This window comes from Prionailurus bengalensis, chromosome D4 (genome assembly GCF_016509475.1).
Source record: "Prionailurus bengalensis isolate Pbe53 chromosome D4, Fcat_Pben_1.1_paternal_pri, whole genome shotgun sequence".
NCBI lineage: Eukaryota > Metazoa > Chordata > Mammalia > Carnivora > Felidae > Prionailurus > Prionailurus bengalensis.
The window spans coordinates 6521881-6544625 of NC_057359.1; the positions used below are offsets into that span (position 1 = coordinate 6521881).

General features: G+C 36.1%; 1 protein-coding gene across 1 annotated transcript in view; it reads right to left on the reverse strand.

The window, feature by feature from the left end:
• The window catches only part of JAK2 (Janus kinase 2), a 116367-nt gene that overhangs the window by 74595 nt on the left and 19027 nt on the right, over window positions 1-22745 (reverse strand). The window contains exon 3 of the mRNA XM_043566672.1: window positions 197-446. Coding sequence (XP_043422607.1) covers window positions 197-422 — 226 coding nt within the window. The 5' untranslated portion in view covers window positions 423-446. The remainder of the gene's footprint in view (window positions 1-196; window positions 447-22745) is intronic.

A 22745-nucleotide genomic window follows, 5' to 3' on the forward strand; every position in this document is an offset into this window, starting at 1 on the left:
GGACTAGCCCAAGGCAGATTTACCTTAAATGTACTCTAGTGACGTTCTCCTTTTATTATGTATGTAAGAACATACCCGTCAGTCATATGAGCATTTTAAAACACAAAGAATAATACATTATACATGCACATCAGAGGAGTATAATCGAAACAATGATCTATCAACAAGGAGAAAATATATGTTTTTGAATATTTACCACAAGCTTTAGAAGCAGCAACACAAATTTCTTCTGCAACATGCTCCCCAGTTGGAAACTTCAGATATTCCCCATCAGCCTTCTCAAGAGAATGATAAAGATACACCTGCAGGAGTGGATCTATTTGCTTCACAGAATCAGCATTTCCAGGAATATCACCGTTTGGATGTACAGGAGATACAGATACCCCTTCCATTTCCGTCACGGTAAGGCAAGCCATTCCCATGCAGAGTTTTTTCAGAACATGTGCCTATTAAGAAAAAACAATAACATTACAAAAGAAAGTGATACTGATAAAGCATCCCTCATGTACAAAGAAGCCTTCCCTGAAAGCACTGACTCTGTTAAATTGGCAACTGAATAAATATCGTGTACTATGTACAAAGCGCAGTGAGAGGCATTGAGATTACAAACTTCCTGTGGACAAGGCCTATACACCTGAAGTTTACAACTTAACTGAGGAAACATAATACAGATATGTAATACTAACAAAATGAACAAACAAAATCAGTCACAGGTAACAGGAGAAGAGATCCAACTAGACCACATAAATTCAAAACAAACGAATTAGTGTGACAATTGCTTACTGGGGTCTGCAGGGGGTAAGTAACATTTCAAACTGGGTTTAAACTTACAAGTTTTATTAGAGGAGTTCATACACAGAGTTGACTCTGTACAACAGATTGGATTTATATGAACGGAAGATGTAGACTATTCCAGGAGAGTAGAACTGTGCTGAGAAATAGAAAGGTACAAGATACTCTAATTAATTGGGCCACAGTGCAGTATTTGAGCAGTTATGCCATTTAGGAAAGGACTGAAAGTACAGATGAATATTTGTGGCAAAATTGCAGGTACATACCCAGGATACATTTTTTTCCTTCTTGAGAGGCCCAATTTTTTTAAGGAGAGCAACATACTGCCAAAGAACTGTACTTCCCCACAGATGAACAGCCACGTGAACTAGTTTCAACAAATGAGATTTAAGTGGAAGTTGCTGGGTGGTACTTCCAGAACCATTCCTTAAAAGAAAGCAGACCTGGCCTTCTTTTTTGTTTTTTAATTTTTTTAAGTTTATTTATTTGAGAGAGAGAGAGAGAGAGAGAGAGAGAGAGAGAGAAAGGGGCGAGTACAAGCAGGATAGGGGCAGAGAGAGAGGGAGAATCCCAAGCAAGCTCTGCACTGTCAGCACAGCCCGACATGGGGCTCAAACTCATGACCTGTGACATCATGACCTGAGTGGAAATCAAGAGCCGGACGTTCAACCATCTGAGCCACTCAGGTGCCCCACTGGACTCCTTTTTGCTTTTCTCTCTTCACTTTCTTCCTACCTGCCTCCGAGCAGGGTAGGGCAGTCACCTTAAAACCAGGAAGAAAATGCCAAGAGAATAAAAGACCTGGCCAACTTAAGCACCCGAACCAGTGTCAAGAATCACCTTTCTACCACAAGACATCTTATTATTTATAATTGAATGCGATCCTAACTGATAGAGTAAAGAATTAAGAAAAGTCTGAATGTCAGATCAAAGAATTTAAGGGGCATCTGGCTGGGCTTAGTCAGTAAAGCATGTGACTCTTTTATTATTTTTTTTAATGTTTATTTATTTTTGAGAGAGAGAGAGAGCACAAGCCGGGGGGAGGGTAGGGAGGTAGGGGGGTAGGGAGGTAGAGAGAGAGAGAGAAAGAATCCCACACTGGCTCTGTGCTGTCAGTACAGAGCCCGATGTGAGGCTCAAACTCACAAACTGTGAGATCATGACCTGAGCCAAAGTTGGACACTTAACTGAATGAGTCACTGAGGCTCCCACAAAGCATGTGACTCTCACTCTCAGGGTTGTGAGTTCAAGCCCCACATTGGGCACGGGGCCTACTTGAAAAAAAAAAAGGGATCAAAGAATGTAAACTTTATCCTACAGTCAAATGATGAATTAAAAAGTGAAGTAGAAACAAAAGCTACGGCAATAGTCTACATAGTAGTAACATCCTTAATTGAAACAGCAATGGTTGAATGATGAATGGTAATATAACAGCAAGACTTCATGCAGCCTGGTAACTGACTGAATCCAGAGGAAGCCAGGAGTCCAGTCATGGAATGAATGAGTCACAGGAATAAAAGGCACAGCACAGGGTATGAAGTCAATGATACTGCAGTGAGCACAGCATAACACAGAGAGATGCTACTGATTCACTATTCTGTACACCTGATACTAATGCAACTCGAATAAAAGTATACTCAAATAAAAAATTTTTTAAGCCAGGGGTAAAAGACAATGGGAGGAATTCAAACTTGGAAGATCTATAATACCATTAATGGATATAAGGAAATGAAGACTTTGCCTCTTGACATTGGACATTGGACAAAGGAACAGAATAAGGACTACTCCTTTACACACTTTTGTCTAGAAATGGAAGCAGGACAATTACACCAGACTCTAGCTGGCAGCTGAAACACGAGATTGATATGTGTAAGATTTCCCCATAGACGCCCATTTAAATCACGAGCAGAGCTATGTGAAGGGAGAAGGAGAAAATAATGACAAACACACTCACACAGCATTTCTGAACGTCACTGTACTAAGTGCAGACATTAAAGGAAAGAAACATGATGATTAAGTGATGTGCAAGGTGAAATTTAGATCTATAACTAACTACAAGGACTTTATTATATTAAATACTAGAGTTAATACTTAGTTCTTCAAATATCATAGGACTTCTGGTGAGTAAAAACACAACAAAACAAGAAGCCGGCAACTGTTAAAACTGCAAGATTTTTGAAGTCCAAAAGCAACTACAAATTTAAACAATTTTAATTTGCTCAAAAATATAAAATTTTTAAAAATTTTCTTGTAACCTACTATACTCAAGTACTGTCTCTTCTATACTCAATTACTGAAATTCATCTAAAATGAACTCTTAGCCATAAGGGGCAAATTTGCAAGAATTTCATCAATTTGTGCTCACCATTGTTTTGGACCATATGCTTTCCTTCTGGACTTTTTTTCTGCTGAAATGTATCTTTTAGCAGATCTCTCAGTGAGGCCTTAACAATTTTTAAGTTGCAGTCTTATTTGAAAAAAACCTTTCCACTATATTGACAAAACTGTGAGATACTTAGCATATACAACATGATTGACACTGTATACACGGTGAGATGACTCCCCATCACTGAACCAACACATCCATCACCTCATGAAGTTACTTTTTTTAAGTTCTCTTAGAAAATTTCAATTATACAATACAGAAAAATTTCAATTATGCAATACAATGTTCTCAACTATAGTCAATGTGTTATATTAGATTTTCAAAACTTATCTATCTTATAACCAAAAATCTACAGCCTTTTACCAATTTCTCCCAAATTCCAGTCCTTAGCAAGACTTTTCTACTATCTGCTTCTTAGGTTAGACTTTTTTTTTTATTACACATGTAAGTGGTAGCATGCAGTATCTGTCATTCTGACTTATTTTACTTGCCCCTAAGGTTCATCCATGTTGTTGCAAATAATGTTTATTCCTTTTTTAAGGCTGAATAATATTCACGTGTGTGTGTGTGTGTGTGTGTGTGTGTGTGTATACATACTTACTTCTTCCTTTCTGATTTGGATGCTTTTGATACAAACCCATATGCTTTACTGATAACAATTATAAAGTATAGGAAAAACATCTTAAAAACACTGAAGGCATTGCCAAGCAAACAAAAGCAGATACAGCAACTACAGGGGATCTGACCCCTGAGAGAAAGAAAAACAGTGAATGAGGTCCTCATTTACCCATATTTTTTTTTAATGTGTATTTTATTTACTTTGAGAGAGATCAGGGGGCAGGCAGAGAGAGGGAGAGAAAGAATCCCACACTGACAGCATGGAGCCCAACATGGGGCTCAAACCCACGAACTGTGAGATCATGACCTGAGCCAAAATCACAAGTCTGATGCTTAACTGACTGGGCCACCCAGGTGCCCCCACATCTATCCATCTTTTATCCTAAGGAAACTACACAGTCTTTGTAGTACCCAATAGTTGCTGGAGAAAAGGACAGAGCTATTATACAAAGCTGTAGTCTTGCTGGCTAGAAGAATCAGGGAACAAACTCTGGAGGTGGTAAACAGATAGAAACTGAAGGCAGAAATCCTGGAAAGAAAAAGAGCCTTTTTTAAAAAAAATTTTTTAATGTTTATTTATTCTTGAGACAGGGGGTGAGGAGGAGGGGCAGAGACAGAGGGAGACACAGAATCTGAAGCCGGCTCCAGGCTCCAAGTTGTCAGCACAGAGCCCGATGTGGGGCTCAAACCCATGAACCGTGAGATCATGACCTGAGCTGAAGTTGGATGCTCAAATGACTGAGCCACCCAGGTACCCCAGAAAAAAAGAGAATCTTGAGGGGCTCACTCCTGTATTCCCATGCATGGGATGAAAATCCAAAAAGCCCAGGGAGAGGCAACAACTAAAAATCTAAAAGGTATAGGAAGAGATTTCAATAGCTATCTGATTCTGGAGAATCAGAGTTTGGATGTAGAAGGAATTGGTAAATATTTCAGGCTTTTCACTGAACCTCCAGAAAAACCTCACTTGAGGAATAAGAACCATGGATCAGAAATAAGGGCAAAACTGAAATGGACAGTCCAAACAAAGCCTAAAACTAAGTCTCCACAGGATCAAGGTAAAGTCCCTGCTAGAACAAAGCCCTACACTTCAAAGAAAGACTAAAATCCACACTGCCCAGAGTTTGTACAAGATATCATCCACAAGAGACAACAGTCAAGTGAAATCTATTTAACATAAAGAAAAATGTGATGTAGAGTCAAGAGATAAAATATATAGAAATAGGACTGACAGCAAACCCAAATGTTGGATTTTTTAAAATGTGTTTACTATGATACACATGCAAAAGAATCAAAGATAAATGCATGAAGACATAGAAATCATATGACCTATACAATATTGAGCAATCTAACACATGTGAACAAGACAGAAGATAATATTTGGAAAAATACTGGCTAAGTTTTTTCTAAATTTGAAAAAATCAAACCATGAATAAAATTGTTCATGTAGCTCCATTCAGTAAAATCCCCATATAGTCATATCATAGTCAAACTGCCAAAAATCATAGAGAAAAGTCTTAAAAGTAGCCACTTACAGAAGAACTAAGATAAGACATACAACTGACATCTCATCAGAAACAATAGAGACCAGAAGACAACATGCTGCTAGGGAGGAAAAGGAGCTAAAATTTGAACCTAAAATTCTATAGTCCACAAAAATAACCTTTAAAACTTAAGCTAAACAAATATATTTTCAGATAAATGGATACTGGGAGTACACATCAACAACAACAAAAAACTTTAAGAAATGCTTAAAAAAAAAAGTCCTCTGGATTACAGGCAAATGATAAGTGATGCAAATTCAGATTTGTAGAAAGGAATGAAGAAGTCAAAAACAGTAAACATGTGGGTAACTATAACATTCCATTTTTCTTCCCTTTCTTGAATTATTTAAAAGACAATTAACAATTGTTTAAAAGCATAATGATAATAACATATGGTAAAACTTGTAATAGATGTAAAAGCAAAAGATATGACAACGGTAGCCAAAAGGACGGAAAGGAGTAAAATAAAAAGTTCATGTGAATAAATCCATGATAGCTTGGAAAAGTAAGAAACAGTGCTATCAGCAAAATCAGAAAGAATTTTGAAGAACTGATGGAAGATAAAAAGTAGACAGGAACAGATGACAAAGGAAACAAAGTGTAGGAAATAGATTCTATTTAAAATACACACAGAAGAAGGCTTTTAATAAGCATTAAAGTTTTCTGCACACACATACAAAAAGAATAAATATGCCAAGATAATCAAGGATGACCACACACGGGAGGTGAAGGGGGATAGGAAGAAAGCATAAAAGAGGAGGACAAAAATGAACAGCAAAAACTAACACCAGAAGAAACAAATACAGGGAAGAGGATATTTTGAAAAATTCTCCTTGGGGATTGCCTAGGTGGCTCAGTCAGTTAAGTGTCCAACTCTTGAGTTCAGCTCAGGTCACGATCTCAGGGTTGGAAGATCAAGCCCACACTGGGCTCCGAGCTGGGCTAGGCATGGAGCCTGCTTGGCATATTATTTCTCTCTCTCTCTCTCTCTCTCTCTCTCTCTCTCTCTCTTTCTTCCCCTCCCTCCCTCTGCCCTTCCCCCTGCTTGCAGGCACACGTGCTCTCTGTAAGTAAGTAAGTAAATAAATAAATAAATAAATAATGAAATGAAATGAAATGAAATGAAATAAATAAAAATTCTCCTTGGTATCCTCAGAGAGATTCAGAATTTTTGAAAACATAAAGCATCATTAGATGATCACTAAAAAGGAGAAGAGAATGAAAATAGTTAAGTTTTAAAAAAATGACAATTCAATGGAAACACTGAATAACACAACTGGAGACCAAATAATTTGGAAGACAAAGTCAAGACAAACTCCCAGTTTCCTAGATCAAGAGAAAGAAATATGAGCAAAAACTAAATAGGGAGCATCAATCCAGGAAGTGTAACTCCAAGAGCTCTAGACGGCAGAAAAAAGAAAACAGACCAGAATAAAACATTTAAGAATAAAAGAAGAAATTTCATTGGTGTTAGAGATGCCTACATTCATATTAAAATAATCTTCTGAGAAGAGATAGCTTAGTTTTAAGAACGCTTAACTCATAGAAGTCAAAATAAAGGGTCAGAACACCAAAGATGGTAAGGAAACTTTAAACCAGTTCAACATTTGACTCAATACTCAGAACTTCTGCCTATATATATAAATACAGCTGATGAAAACACACATGCACTGAGATTGGTCTATCTTGAAATTCATAAACTCTAAATTCAAATGGGCCTTTAGTGCTGTGCACCTACAATCTACTATTTATTACTTTATTTCCTTAATCTATTTACTCTCCCACTTTTCTAATCAACTACCTCATACCTTATCCTTACTCCTCTACCACCAAAGCTGCCATTCCAACTCTTACTTTCCACTCCCTATATTTCACTGAAAAATACAATCAAAAGAGGACACCAACAACACATCCTTTTCAAATGTACCTGGAAAATTTCTGAAAACAAACATGTTCTACCATAAAGCAATTGCCAATAAATACTAAAGGAATATATTAAAAATATGAACAATGGAGCAAGCAACCATTTTATCTATATAAGACCCATAATGTTGGTTTAATGTTGCATATACTATGATTAATTTATGTAATTCTTTTTTTTTTTTATGTTTATTTTTGAGAGAGAGAGGGAGACAGAGACAGAGAGACAGAGCACTAACAGGGGAGGGGCAGAGACAGAGGGAGATACAGAATCTGAAGCAGGCTCCAGGCTCTGAGCTGTCAGCATGGAGCCTGATGCGGGGCTCAAACTCATGAACCATGAGCCGAAGTCGGACGCTTAACTGACTGAGCCACCCAGGCGCCCCTAATTTATGTAATTCTTAAAAATATTGAAGAAATAACAACATTAGAGGGTAACATAAAAAAGTGAAAGCGACCTTAATCACTACCTACTCTTTTTATTCTCTGAAACAACACTCTTAGTTTAATAAGAATTGATAAAGAAGTGCTTTAAACTGAAAAATAGGACATAAGATAATCAATAACACTCAATACTCTGTAAATTCAGGTTATCCTTAATAACTTCAGTCAAAAAGAAAAAATATATTAAAAAATACAAACCTCTGCATTTGAACTGATGTAAACTTACTAACAGTGTTCAAATCAAAAATCTATTATGGAAACTATGACGACTTACAAAAGTATCACGACATGTACTTTTTTATCTTTATTTATTTATTTTGAGAGAGAGAGAGAGTAAGAGCATCCAAGCAGGAGAGGGGCAGAGACAGGGAGCAAGACAGAGAGAATCCCAAGGAAGCATCCTGTTGACAGCAGAGAGCCGGACATGGGGCTCGATCTCATCAGTCGGGGCTTGATCTCATCAACCGAAGCTTGCTCTCAACCCTGAGATCATGACCTGAACTGAAATCAAGAGTCAGGCACTTAAGTGACTGAGCCACCCACGTGCCTCCACAACATGTACTTATTAACCAGTATGTTCTCTTATCACAATGGGATTAAACTAAAAATCAATAACAAAAATGATTAGAAAATTCCCACATATTCAGAAATTTAGCAACACACTTTTAAAGAGCAAATGGTGTAAAGAAGAAATCAAAAAATACTTTAATTTAAAAATGATAAAAATATGAAAGAAATGCAATAAAAGTGTTTACTAGGATATTTAGTCTTAAACTCATATGTAAGAAAAGAAGGCTAAACAAATATAGAATGAGCTTTTATACCAAGAAATTAGGAAAAGAACAACAAATTAAGCTAAGAACCATAGAAGGACAAATATTTAAGAGCAGAAATCAGTGGGGGGGAACAAAAAGAAAAACAAAAAGTTGGCTTTTAAAAAAAGCCATTAATAAAACTGCTAAAACACTAAAATGATTAATTTTTTTAAAAGAGAGAAAATAAAGGGCCAATATCAAGAATTGGAAAGTAGACATCATTAGCAGAGCTTACAATATTAAAAATATATGTTTTTAAAAATTTTTTTTTAGGGGCGCCTGGGTGGCGCAGTCGGTTAAGCGTCCGACTTCAGCCAGGTCACGATCTCGCGGTCCGTGAGTTTGAGCCCCGCGTCGGGCTCTGGGCTGATGGCTCGGAGCCTGGAGCCTGTTTCTGATTCTGTGTCTCCCTCTCTCTCTGCCCCTCCCCCGTTCATGCTCTGTCTCTCTCTGTCCCAAAAATAAATAAACGTTGAAAAAAAAAAAATTAAAAAAATTTTTTTTTAACATTTATTTATTTTTTTGAGACAGAGAGAGACAGAGCATGAACAGGGGAGGGTCAGAGAGAGAGGGAGACACAGAATCCGAAACAGGCTCCAGGCTCCGAGCTGTTGGCACAAAGCCTGACGCGAGGCTCAAACTCACAGACCGCAAGATCATGACCTGAGCTGGAGTCGGATGCTCAACCGACTGAGCCACCCAGGCTCCCCAAAATATATAGGTTTTTAAAATTTATTTTTATTTATTTTGAGAGAGAGATGGAGAACAAGCAGGGGAGGGGTACAGAGAGAGGGAGACAGAATCCCAAGCAGCTCCACACTGTCAGCTCAGAACCCAATGCGGGACTCCAACTCACAAACCATAGTAAGATCATGACCTGAACCGAAATCATAGAGTCAAATGCTTAACTGACTGAGCCACCCAGAAACCCTGAGATTGACATTATTACTATCAATGGTTGCCAGTAGGGGAAACCAAGGTAGAGAGAAGTTAAGGAAGGTAACTTGAACCCATGAACCATGACATCATGACCTGAGCCAAAATCAAGAGTCAGATGCTTAATCGACTGAGCCACCCAGGTGTCCCTAAAAATATATGTCAATATAGGAACATCCTCCAATAAGCTTGAAATATTTGAAAAAAGGTTTTCTCAAACACACAACTTTATCAAAACGGACAAAGGAAGGAAAAAACACTGAAAAAGGAAGAAAGATATAATTTCAAACTTTTAACATTTATTAAGTAAATTGAATATTTAACTTAAAACTTTTCCACAAAGAAAATTCATCGCCTATTGACTTTCTTGGTGAATTTTTCCAGACATCTGAAGAATGAAAAAAGAGCTTACAGAAACTATTTCAGTAAACAGAAATTACAAAACACTTTTCCACATATTTTAAGAGTACAGTATGAACATAATACCAAAATGTAATAAAGTTGTGACAAGGAAAGAAAATTATATGTAAATATCTCCTACAAACATATATGAAAAAAATGAACAAAATACTAGCAAATTAAATTTAATAATATTTTAGAGACTAACAAATCTTAACTGGGTTAGTGTACCCCAAAAAAGCAAAGCTATTTTAACATTAAAATATCAATCAACAGAATTTATCATATTATTAGAATACATGAGAAAGTAACATATGATCATTTCGATAAGTGTAGAAACTAACTCTAATAATGTTCAACAATGGTTTGTGATTAGACACTCTCAGCTAACTAGCTATAAAAGCAAACTTCCTCGTTCTTATAAAAAATAACTATAAAAGAACTTAAAATACTTAATGGTTAAATATTGATCTCATGCTTCTTGAATTCAAAAACTTAATTCGCATGTCTAAAATCATGACTTCCACTCAATATTTTATTTTATCTTCATTTTATTTTTTGGAGAGAGAGAGCACAAGCGGGAGAGAGGGGCAAAGGAAGAGAGAGAGAATCTTAAGCAGGCTCCATGCTCAGCACAGAGCCTGTTGTGAGGCTCAATCCCATGACCACAAGATCACAACTGGAGCCAAAGCCAACAATGAAACACTCAAGTGACTGAGCCACCTAGGCACCCTTAAAAAAAATTTTTTTTTAGAGAGTGAGCACACACATAAATGGCAGAGAGTGGCAGAGGGAGGGAGAGAGAGAAGGAGAGAGAGAATCTCAAGCAGGCTCCACACTTAGCACAGAGCCCAACTTGGGGCTCAATTCCACAACCCTGGGATCAACCTGAGCTGAAATCAAGTGTCAGGTTGCCCATCACTCGACATTTGAGTGGAGGTACTGGCCAGCACAATAAAGCAAGAAAAGGAAATAAAAGGTATAATGATTACAAAGGAGGAAGTAAAACTGATATATTCACAGATCATATGACTATGTATGCAGAAAAATTTTAAGAATATAACAATTACTAAATGAAGTTAGAAAGGATAGTGCATACAAAATCAATATACAAAATTTAATTGATTTTCATATACCAGAAACAAATTTAAAAATGAACATGATTAAAAACAGCATCATTAACATTAGTAACAGAGAGTCAAGTGTTTAGGAATAAATCTACTAAAATATCTGTAAGAACTCTAATAAAAACTATAAAACACTGCTAGAAAAAATAAAGGTCAGTTAAATAATGGAAGAATAGAACATACAGATATAAGAGTATAGAAAAACTGGGGGTGCTTGGATGGCTCAGTAGGTTAAGTGTCTGACTTTGGCTCAAGTCATGATCTCCCAGTTCAGAGCTTGAGCCTCCCATCGGGCTCCACACTGCCAGTGTGGAGCCTGCTTAGCATTCTCGCTCTCTCTGCCCCTCCCTCACTTGCACTTTATCTCTCAAAACAAATAAACTTAAAAAAAAAAAAAAAAGACTATAGGAAAACTCAGTATTGCTCAGGTAGCAACTCTTCTCCAAATTGATATATAGAGTCAACACGGTCCCAATTAAAATCCTAGCAGCTTATGTTATGGGAATTTACAAATTAATATCTGCATGGAAAACAAAGGATTACAAGAGTCAAAACAATCTAGAAGAGCCAACTGGAAGGATTTACATTACCAGACATCAAGATTTACTGTGAAGTTAGTATAATTAAGTCAAGTTGGTATTGGCATAAATACAGAAAAATAAGAGTCTCCTTTAAAAACTGAGAATAAACTGAGGGTTGATGGGGGGGTGGGAGGGAGGAGAGGGTAGGTGATGGGCATTGAGGAGGGCACCTGTTGGGATGAGCACTGGGTGTTGTATGGAAACCAGTTTGACAATAAATTTCATATTCAAAAAAAATATAGAAAAATAGACCAAAGGAACAAATAGAGCTGAGAAAAATATCCTCACATAAGATAACCTAACTGAAAACAAATATGGTCAACTGCATTTTGGTGGAAATGTCAGTCTTTTCAGTAAAAGTATGGCAGTCAATGGCTATTCTGTGGCAAGAAGAAAAAGCAATCTTGACCTCCAACTTACACCAATACCCAAAAATATTAATTTGAGATAGACAACCAACCAATAAGTAAAAGGTCATATAATATTCCAGAAAAAAATATCTTCATGACAGCTTTTAAAACAGGACATTAAAAAAAAAACTACAATAAATAGATGTATATACTAGACTTCTCATATGCATGTACTAATAGTTTCAAGTCACATGAAGCAAAAAAGTAAAGAAAGAAATAGGCAAAACAACTCTAATAGCTAGAAATTTTAATACTGCTCTGTCAGGAATTAACAGAAGTAAAACAGATGAAAAAAATAAGAACACTGAAGATCCAGGGGCATGGGTGACTCAGTCAGTTAAGCGTCCAACTGTTGATTTCGGCTCAGGTCATGATCTCCCGGTTTGTGAGTTCGAGCTTCGCACTGGGTTCTGCACTGACAGCACAGAATCTGCTTGGAATTTTCTCTCCTCCTCTCTCTGCCACTCCCTCACTCATTCTCTCTCTCTCTCAAAAAGATATAAACTTAAAAAAAAAGGATACTGAAGACCTGAACATCATTAACCAACTAAACATTTACATCACAATATACTTAATAACTGCAGAATGTACATCCTTTTCAAGTGTAAATGGAATACTAAGTTATATCATATGCCAGTCTAGTCTATAAATTAAGACTCCGTAAATTACAAGAGATTACATTTGAAAAGCCTGAATTTGTAAGAGTTATGTTCTTGAGAAGTATACAACACTGATGAAAGAAACTGAAGACAGCATAAGTAAATAGAAAGATATATCATGCTCATAAATTGGAAGAATTAGTAATGTGAAAATATACATATTAGCCAAAGGAATCTACAGATTCAATGCAATCTTCACCAAAATACCAAAGGCAGGGGCACCTGGATGGCTCAGTCAGTTAAGCACCTGACCTGGATACCAACTCGGGTCTTGAGAGTTCAAGCCCTGTGTTGGGCTCCACACTGGACATGGAGCCTACTAACTAACTAACTAAGTAAGTAAATAAGAAATAAGTAAGTAAGTAAGTAAGTAAATAAATAAATAAATAAATAAATAAATAAATAAATAAAATACCAAAGGCTTTTTCACAGAACTAGAACAAAGAATACTAAAATTTATATGGAAGAATAAAGACCCCAAATAACCAAAGAAATTTTAAGGAGAATAAAGCTGGAGGTATCACTCCATAAAGCTGGAATAAAGCAGATTTCACACTATACTACAAAGCTATAGTAATCAAAGGAGAATATGGTACTGGCATGAAAACAGACACATGGATCAATGTAATAGAAAAGACAGCCCAGAAACAAACCCACACATATATAGTCAATTAGCCTATGACAAAGGAGGCAAGAATATATAATGGAGAGTTTCTTCAATAAATTGTGTTGGGAAAACTGGTCAGCTAAATGCAAAAATATTAAACTAGACCACTATTTTACACCATACACAAAAATAAATTCAAAATGGGTTAATAACTTGAATTTAAGACCTGAAATCATAGAACTCCTAGAAGAAAACAGAGGATGTAAGCTATATGACTTTGAATAGACATTTTGCCACAGAAGACATATAGACAGCCAATATGACCATGAAAAGACATTCAACATCACTAATTATTAGGGAAATGCAAATCAAAACCACAATAAGAGGAGCACCTGGGTGGCTCAGTCAGTTAAGCATCCAACTCTTAAATTCAGCTCAGGTCATAATCTCACAGTTTGTGAGTTCCAGCCCCATATCAAGATCTGCAGTGGAAGCATGGAGCCTTCTTGGGATTCTCGTTTCCCTCTCTTTCTGTCCCTCCCCCACTCACGCACACATGTGCTCACTCACTCTCTAAAATAAATAAACATTAAAAATAAAAACCACAATGAGATATTACCTCACATCTGTCAGACTATTATCAAAAAGACAAAAAAAAAAATGAGTGGTGTTAAAAATGTGGAGAAAGTGAACCCCCGGTACACAGCTGGTGGGAATAAATTGGTACAGCCACTACGGAAAACTGTGGCTATACTAGTTTGCATTCCCACCAACAGTACATGAGGGTTGCTTCTTCTCCACACCCTTGCCAACACTTGTTTCTTCTGCTTTTGATTTTAGCCATTCCGATAGGTGAGGTGGTATCTCATTGTAGTTTTGATTTGCATTTTCCCTGATGACAGGTAATGTTGAACATCTTTTCATGGGTCTGTTGGCCATCTGCATGTCTTCTTCCCATTTTTTTAATGTTTATTTATTTTGAGAGAGAGAGAGAGAGAGAGAGAGAGAGAGCACAAGCAGGGGAGGGGCAAAGAGAGAGGGAGAGAGAGAATCCCAAGCAGGCTCCATCCAAGCTGTCAGCGCAAAGCCCAACTCAGGGCTGACCTCTTGAACCATGTGACCTGGGACGAAATCAAGAGTCAGACACTTAACTGACTGAGCAACCCAGGTGGTCCCATGTCTTCTTCCGATTTTTTAATTGGGTTATTTGGTTTTTTGGGTGTTGAATTGTATAGGTTCTTTACATAGTTTGGATACTAACCCTTTATCAGATAGGTCATTTGCAAATATCTTCTCCCATTCAGTAGGTTGCTTTATAGTTTTATTGATCGTTTCCTTTGTTGTACAGAAGCTTTTTTTTTTTTTTTTTTTTTATGTAGTCCCAACCGTTTATCTTTGCTTTTCTTTCCCTTGCCTCAGGAGACATATATAGAAAAATATTGCTACAGCTGATGCTGGAGAAATTACTGCCTGCGCTCTCTTCAAGGATTTGCACGGTTTCAGGTCTCACATTTCGATCTTTAATCCATTTTGAGTTTATTTCTGTGTATGGTGAAAGTGGTCTGCTTCAGTCTTTTCCATGTAGCTGGCCAGTTTTCCCAACGCCATTTGTTGAAGACACTGTCTTTTTCTCATTGTATATTCTTTCCTTCTCTGTCAAAGATTAATTAACCATATAATTGTGGGTTTATTTTTGGGTTTCCTGTTCTATTCGATTGATCTATATGTCTATCTTTATACCAGCATCATGTTTTCATTACTACAGCTTCGTAGTATACCTTGAAATCTGGGAGAAGGATGCCACCAGTTTTGTTCTTTTTTTTCAAGATTGCTTTGTCTATGCAAGGTCTTCTGTGGTTCCAAAGAAATTTAAGAATTGTTTATTTGAGTTCTTTGAAAAATGCTGTTGGTATTTTGATAGGGGTTGCATTAAATCTATATATTGCTTTGGGAAGTATGGACATTTTAACAATATTTGTTCTTCCAACCCATGAGCATGGAATGTCTTCCCACCTCTTTGCATCATCTTCAATTTCTTTCATCAGTGTTTTACGGTTTCATAGTACAGATCTTTCACCTCTTTGGTGAAGTTTATTCTTAGGTATTTTCTCATTTTTTGGTGCATCTATAAATGGAATGTTTTCTTAATTTTAGTTACTGCTGCTTCATTATTAGCATATAGAAACACAGCAGATTTCTGTCCATTGTTTTTACATCCTGTGACTTTACTGAATTTAGTTATCAGTTCTAGTAGTTTTTGGTGGCATTTTTAGGGTTTTCTATACATAGTAGTAGCATGTCATCTGCCAAGAGTTAGAGTTTTGCTTCTTCCTTAGCAATTTGGATGCCTTTTACTTCTTTATGTTGTCTGACTGCTGTGGCTAGGACTTCCAGTACTATGTTGAATAAAAATGGTGAGAGTGTATATCCTTGTCTTGTTCTTGACCTTAGAGGGAAAACTCTCAGTTTTTCACCACTGAGGTGGCTGTGTGTTTTTCATATAAAGCCTCTATTATGTTGAGGTATGTTCCCTCTAGACCTACTTTGCAGAGAATTTTTATCATGAATGGATATTGTATTTTGTCAAATGCTTTCTCTGTGCCTATTGAAGTGATCTTACGGATTTTATCCTTTCTCTTACTAATGTAATATATCACACTGGTTGTTCTGTAAATATTTTACCACCCTTACATTCCAGGAATAAATCCCACTTGGCCATGGTGTATGACTTTTCCAATGTATTGTTGGATTCGGTTTCCTAAAATTTTGTTAAGGATTTTTACATCTATATTCATGAAAGATATTGGCCTGTAGCTCTCTTTTTTGGGGATGTCTTTTTCTGGTCTTGGTATCAGGGTGACAGTGGCCTCAATGACGTTTTCCTTCCTCTTCTTTTTTTTGGGGAATAGCCTAAGAACAATAGGTATTAACCCAAAAAGTTTGACAGAATTCACCTGTGAAGAAATCTGCTCCTAGACTTTTGTTTCGGGAAGTTTTTTGATTACTGATTCAATTTCATTGCTGGTAACTGGTCTGTTGAAATTTTCTATTTCTTCCTGCTTCAGTTTTGGTAGGTTATAGGTTTTTAGGAATTTATCCATTTTTTCTAGATTGTCCAATTTATTGGCATAGACAGGTTTTCATAATATTCAGTTTTCATAATATTGATATTGTGTTACAATTCTTTGTATTTCTGTGGTGTTGATTGTTATTTCTCCTCTTTCATTACTAATACTGTTTATTCAGGTTCTGTCTCTCTCTCTCTCTCTCTCTCTCTCTCTCTCTCTCGATGATTTCTGGCTACAGGCTTACCAATTTTGTTGATCTTTTCAAAGAACCAGTTCAGGTCATGATCTCATAGTTCAAGAGTTCAAACCCTGCATCAGGCTCTGTGCTGACAGCTCAGAGCCCAGAGCCTGCGTCGGATTCTGTGTCTCTCTCTGCCTCTGCCCCTTCCCCAGGCTCACTCGCTCTCTCTCTCTCTCTCTTTCAAAAATAAAAATAAACATTAAAATAATAATTGAAATTTCTCAATAATTTCTCCAAAGAAAATGGAGAAAACAATTTTATACTTTATTTCTTGGCTATTGGAGAAATAAATAAAAATGTTATTACATAGTAAAGAAAAATAAAAGAAGAAAAACTGTTAAAAAATAAAATTTTTGAAATACAGCTAATGTGATGTTTAAAGGGAAATGTGTATTTTAAGTACTTATGTTAAGAAAGATGATCTGGCATCAATGATCTTCCTAAGTAGCTAGAAAAAGAAACCAGAGAAAAGAGAAGAAAGTAGTAATGAAGAGCAGAGAAAACAGAGAAAATCAATAAAACCAAAAGTTAGTTTTAGAAAAAGATTAATAAGATTTATATCTCTAAGTAGATATAAATGATCAATAATGAAAGGAAAAAAAAAAACACATGAATTATCAATAGCAGGAATAAAAGCCGAATATCACTACAGATCTTATAGATACTAAGTGGAAAAGGGATTACAATGATTTATACCAGTAATTTTAACAAAACTGATATAGGAAGAAACAGAAAACATGAACTGTATCATACATATATCTGTTCAATAAATCAAATTTTTCATTACAAATCTATCCACACAGAAAACGCCAGGCCAAATCACTTCACTGGTACAGTCTGCCAAAATTTAAGGACAAAATAATACCAATTCTATACAAACTCTTACCAAAAACAGAGAAGCAGGAAATACTTCCCAAATTATTTTATTTTATAATCATTACTCTGATGTCAAAACTAGATGTGAGTATCACAAACGGCAAATGTTTCTCAAGAACATAGCAAAACAATAGAACATGGAACCAGTAACACATAAAAAAGTCAGAAAATGAAGACCAAGAGGGGTTAATCCCAGGAATGCAGTTGAGAATGATATCTAAATACAATTTCTCACTATTCACATTCACACAGATTCTAGTTTTGCTTCTTCAATTTAAAACAAAAATGTATGGTTGGGGCAAAATGTACAGTATGTGAATTACATCTCAATAAAACTGTTTTTTAAAAAGTACATCTATTCTTAGAAGAAACATAGAAAATGTAAAACAATTCCCCCAGATAGCTGTTAGCATCAAAACAAACTTTTGTCGTCTTCACCTCTTCTCATTCCTACTTTAGTTTGATCAGTTTCTACCAGATATCTGGCTACCCAAACATACTTTTAAAGTTCACATTTGGCCAATTATATCTAATGCAATACCTCCCTAAACCATAATCAAACATCCAAGTATAGCGACAGCCAAGAAAAGTTACATAACGTGAATTGCACAAGGGCAGAGAAAGTCCAATTTGAGCTTCTTGTCAATGGTATTGGGAACATCATGTCTTCAACAGAAATCATCAGTTAGTAAAAATTTGGATCTACTTATCAGCAACTATTGTTTAAAAAAGGGCTTGGATATTTCTTATCAGACAGAATTTCCTATGGTAATGACAAAGAAACAAACGTTGGCTAGGAACTACAGTAGGAGGATGCTTCAGGCATAATGTACCTACTCTTCTGTTTCCCTACATTCCTCAAAGGCTAAACTAACATTTGAGGAAAGACAGCTAAAAAGGGAACAGCAAGAAGTATCAATTATTTTTTAGTCTCATCTACTTTTAAGTTATTTGTCAGTTTAAGAAATTGGCTGTATTATACACTCCCATCTAAAGTAAGAGGGCCTTTTTCTAAAAACCCATGTTTTGGTGTCAGTATTATTTCCCTTAGTTTTTGCTTCTATCACCTCTTTCATTAAATAGGATTTTTCTTTGATATAATATTATTTAAAAAATAAATTTTTTTTAAAGTAGGCTCCGTGCCCAATGTGGGGCTTGAACTCACAACCCTGAGTTCGAGAGTTGTATGCCCTACTGACTGAGCCAGCCAGGTGCCCCTAAAAATGTCTTAATTAGCCTCTAGGCTAACGTTAAAACCACTTTGATATACATTTCATAAAACATTTTAGTACTGATTGCTAACTGCTAATATCTGGAATATATTTAATCAATCTGTTGGAAGTTAGCTATATTTCCTTTAAGTGTATGTTGGTTTCCATTATTCGCTATTAATTATAAAGAATTAAAAGTAGAGAAAATCACTTAAAACTTAAAACCAATGTTCACAGAATGAAGCCGATTTTGGAAAGTATACCACAGTAATCTATAACTGTCATAGAAATTTCCTGGTGATACAGTAAAATATAAAATTCTACTTTATGAATCCTTAATAAAAGAAGATAAAATGTCATTATACTGCACTTACTCATATATTTCCCTTCTCTTTACAAAGGTATTTTAGGAGTAATTCAGCCAAAATGTAGATAAAACAGGTATGTATTAGATTTGTTAACTTAAGAGAAATTCTGGAATTTTTAAACTTGCTCGCTCATGTCAAATTTTCTAGTCTAAATGTATTCCATCACTTTTCTGTTTACATATTATTGTATCACCTGACTTTATCGCAACTTACTTAATACTCATTTACACATTCAACATTTTCCAAAAGAAAGAGACAATCCTTTGCCTTAAAAGCTCTTCATCTGAAGGGAAAGGAAATAATGTGGACAGATATAAAACAATACATAAAGTGTTGCAGGAACTGTAATATTCGAATACACAGAGGGAAAAGGACAGGACTGTGTACCACATAGGTTTACCACATAAACCTACCTTAATTACCAACTGGACATTCAGAGAAAGGGAGGAATCAACCTGAATTTGAGATTTCCAACTAAGCAACTAGGTATAAAAAAAGTAATGCTACGCACCAAGATAGATAACAGAAGTAAGTTTGAAAGGAAATAGGATTTTTTTTATTTTATTTTTGAGAGAGAGAGAAAGAGAGAGAGAACGAACATGTGAGCACACAAGCAGGGGGCGGCAGAGAAAGAGAGGGAGACACAGAATCCAAAGCAGGCTCCAGGCTCTGAGCTGTCAGTGCAGAGCTTGACGCGGGACTGCAACCCACGAACCATGAGATCATGCCCTGAGCTGAAGTTAGACATTCAACTGACTGAGCCACCCAGGCACCCCAGGAAAGTGGATTTTAGATATCTGGAATATGAAGCACCTATAAGACAATTAAAAGGAAGATTCGCAGTAATCAGCTTCATATATGAGGAATTAAGAATAATTTCTTGGTTTGGGGTTTGGGAGGCTGGGTGTCCAGTCTTAGAATTCACAGAGTAGGACATATGGAAGAAAAATAGCTGTGGAGGAATGATGAATTCAGTTTGGCACATAATGAATCTCAGTTACCAATAAGACACCCAGACTGAGATACCACATAGGCAGCTACATTTCCAAAGGCTAAGAAAAACATTATGTGCTTTTGTGAGAGATTCCAAAGTCATTAGGCATAAAGTATACATGATGCCCAGATGTAAGATATATAAGGTAAAAAGAGGGATGGATATCAAATTCTTAAACCCAAACATTTAGGAATTATTTATAACTGTCAGAAATGGGAGAACACAAAGAGGAATGTAGCAGATTCTTGAAACAGTCGAGAAGTAGGAGAAAAGCTGGAAGTGTTCACTTTGTGCCATTTGTATGCTTCTGATTATTGTGCTTTTCTGTATAAATTTTAATAAAAATAGAGTTCCTTTTAAAAAAAGAAAGAAAAAGAGTTTCACAAGATGAATTATCAAATATTGTGAAGAGGTTAAATAAGATAGAAGAAAGGGAAAAAATCCACTGAATTTAGCAATTAAGAAATTAGCAAAAGACTACCATAGATAAAGGATGGGAAGGGTAAAGACCCCTCCCACAAAGCCTTTTCCTTTCATTCTATACTATTATTTTGAATCTTCTAATCTCATGCATGGTGTTCAACTTAGAATTCTTACCCAGCAGAATAAAGTAATTTTCAAACATCCGAATATTCAGTTTACCTCAAAGGCAGCATTTCAGAAGTTACTTTCTTAAGACATACCAACCAAACCAAAGGAGTAAATCAAAAAGATGACAACAGGTCCAGAAAATAGATACAACCCTGGAAAGAAGTAGTTAAGTCACATGATGACAGACAGCTGGGCAGCAGGCCTGAAGCACACTCAGCCCAGCGAGAGGACTCTGGAAGGAAGACTTCAGAAGAAAGTGGTATCAGACTGCTTGCCATGAAGCACTTAAAAACAAACAATACAAAACAACACAACACAACACACCCACAGAGGATATAATAAAGGAAAATAACAGGGAAAAAAAAGGGAAAAAAAGGTAATTCCAATGGAAGAAAACTTGACAAGAATGGGAATGAAATTACAGTATGCTCCTGGCTCAACAACAAATAATCCTCAATATAACACTGTTACTGTTTTGCAAATTTGGAATCGCTTACAAAGAACTAAAGTGCCCATTAACGTTACTAGACTCAATGTAAATGTTCATTTTGACATAAAAATACAAATGCTTAACGCTGAGAAGTGAAAGCAAGAGGTAGCTAAAGAGAATCTTGGTAAAGGTACATTAATCCTAGAAAGTAAGAAATCAACAAATATTGTCTACAGTTTCTGGAACAAGAAATAAAGTTATAATATACTACCTTAAGTTACAAAGACATCAAAGAGTGAAATGAATAAATATGAGGAGAAGGGGAAGGAAACATTGGTATAGGTGAAACAAATTGAACTACGAAAAGTTAACAGTCAAAGCTAACTTTGTCTGGGAGAAAAGGACTGAAGTCAGAAGAATAAAACTTCTCATTGTAACTGTTTTTGCATTTTAAGCTCTTCTGTGCGATCTGATTTTTAAACCAATGTATATGAAATATCTGGGGAAAAAATTAAGAGAATAATTAGGAAATAAGGAAATCAAGGTGGCATGGCTATTTTTAAGAGTGAAGAGCTGGGGCCCTTGGGTGGTTCAGTCGGTTGAGTGTCCGACTTCGGCTCAGGTCATGATCTCGCGGTTTGTGAGTTCGAGCCCCGCATTGGGCTCTGTGCTGACAGCTCAGAGCCTGGAGCCTGTTTCAGATTCTGTGTCTCCTCCTCTCTCTGCCCCTCCCCTGCTCATGCTCTGTCTCTCTGACTCTCTGTCTCTCAATAATAAATAAATGTTTAAAAAAAAAAAAAAAGAGTGAAGAGCAGAAAAGAGAAAGGGTAGCTGCTAATGGTCAAAGAGCAGAAGAGAACAAATAATAATCATAATCATAATCATAATAAGCTAAAGCATAATTCTTAAGCTACCAGAGGGGGCAAACAGTGATAATACCAAAGAAAGAAAGGGAAAACAAAGAAGCAAGGTGTTAGCCCTAGGATGGACAGGGATAGGATCAAGAGCACAGATATGCAATATAAAAGACCTAAAAATACCGGAGAATATGAGCAGAGATTGGTAACATTAACAGTTTACCAATCTGAGATAATAAGGTTTAATTCGAATGATGTCATGAGAATGCAGTACTGCTATAAAATGTGGATGACACTGCAGAGTCAAATATATACTAAGAAACCTTAACATGTCTTTAGGTGAGTTCTTCACCAGGATAATAATATAACCTTATGAAAATGTCAGAAAAAGGAGTATAAAGGAAAACCAAGTTAGATGTCAAAAATTCTCAATAACACAGGAATAGGCAAGAAAAGAGCAGCAAAGGATAACAGGAGGGACTGAGGATATAAGCTGTATCATATTAATCTCAAAGGATAAGATTTTTGGTTTTTGTATCAGGATAATAAAGAGCTATGGAAGTAGCAATGTAAATACTTCCTCTAGACCCTAGGGTAGATGTGATGTAATACCTTTAGGAAAAACAACATTCAATGAAGGTAAAGAATGGAAGGAAACATGCTATAGAAAACCCAATTTACAAGGGAAAGGGAAATTTGGAAGGATCCTATAAAAAGGACTGGAAGGCAGTCAACTGAAAAAGTAGAATTAATAAAACAAGAACATGTAAGAAAGTATTTTCTGGCAGTATGAAAATTTTGAATACAATCAAGTCTATAAAATACGAATTTATAGGAAATGCAGAGAACAGAGGACCACAGTACACTATAC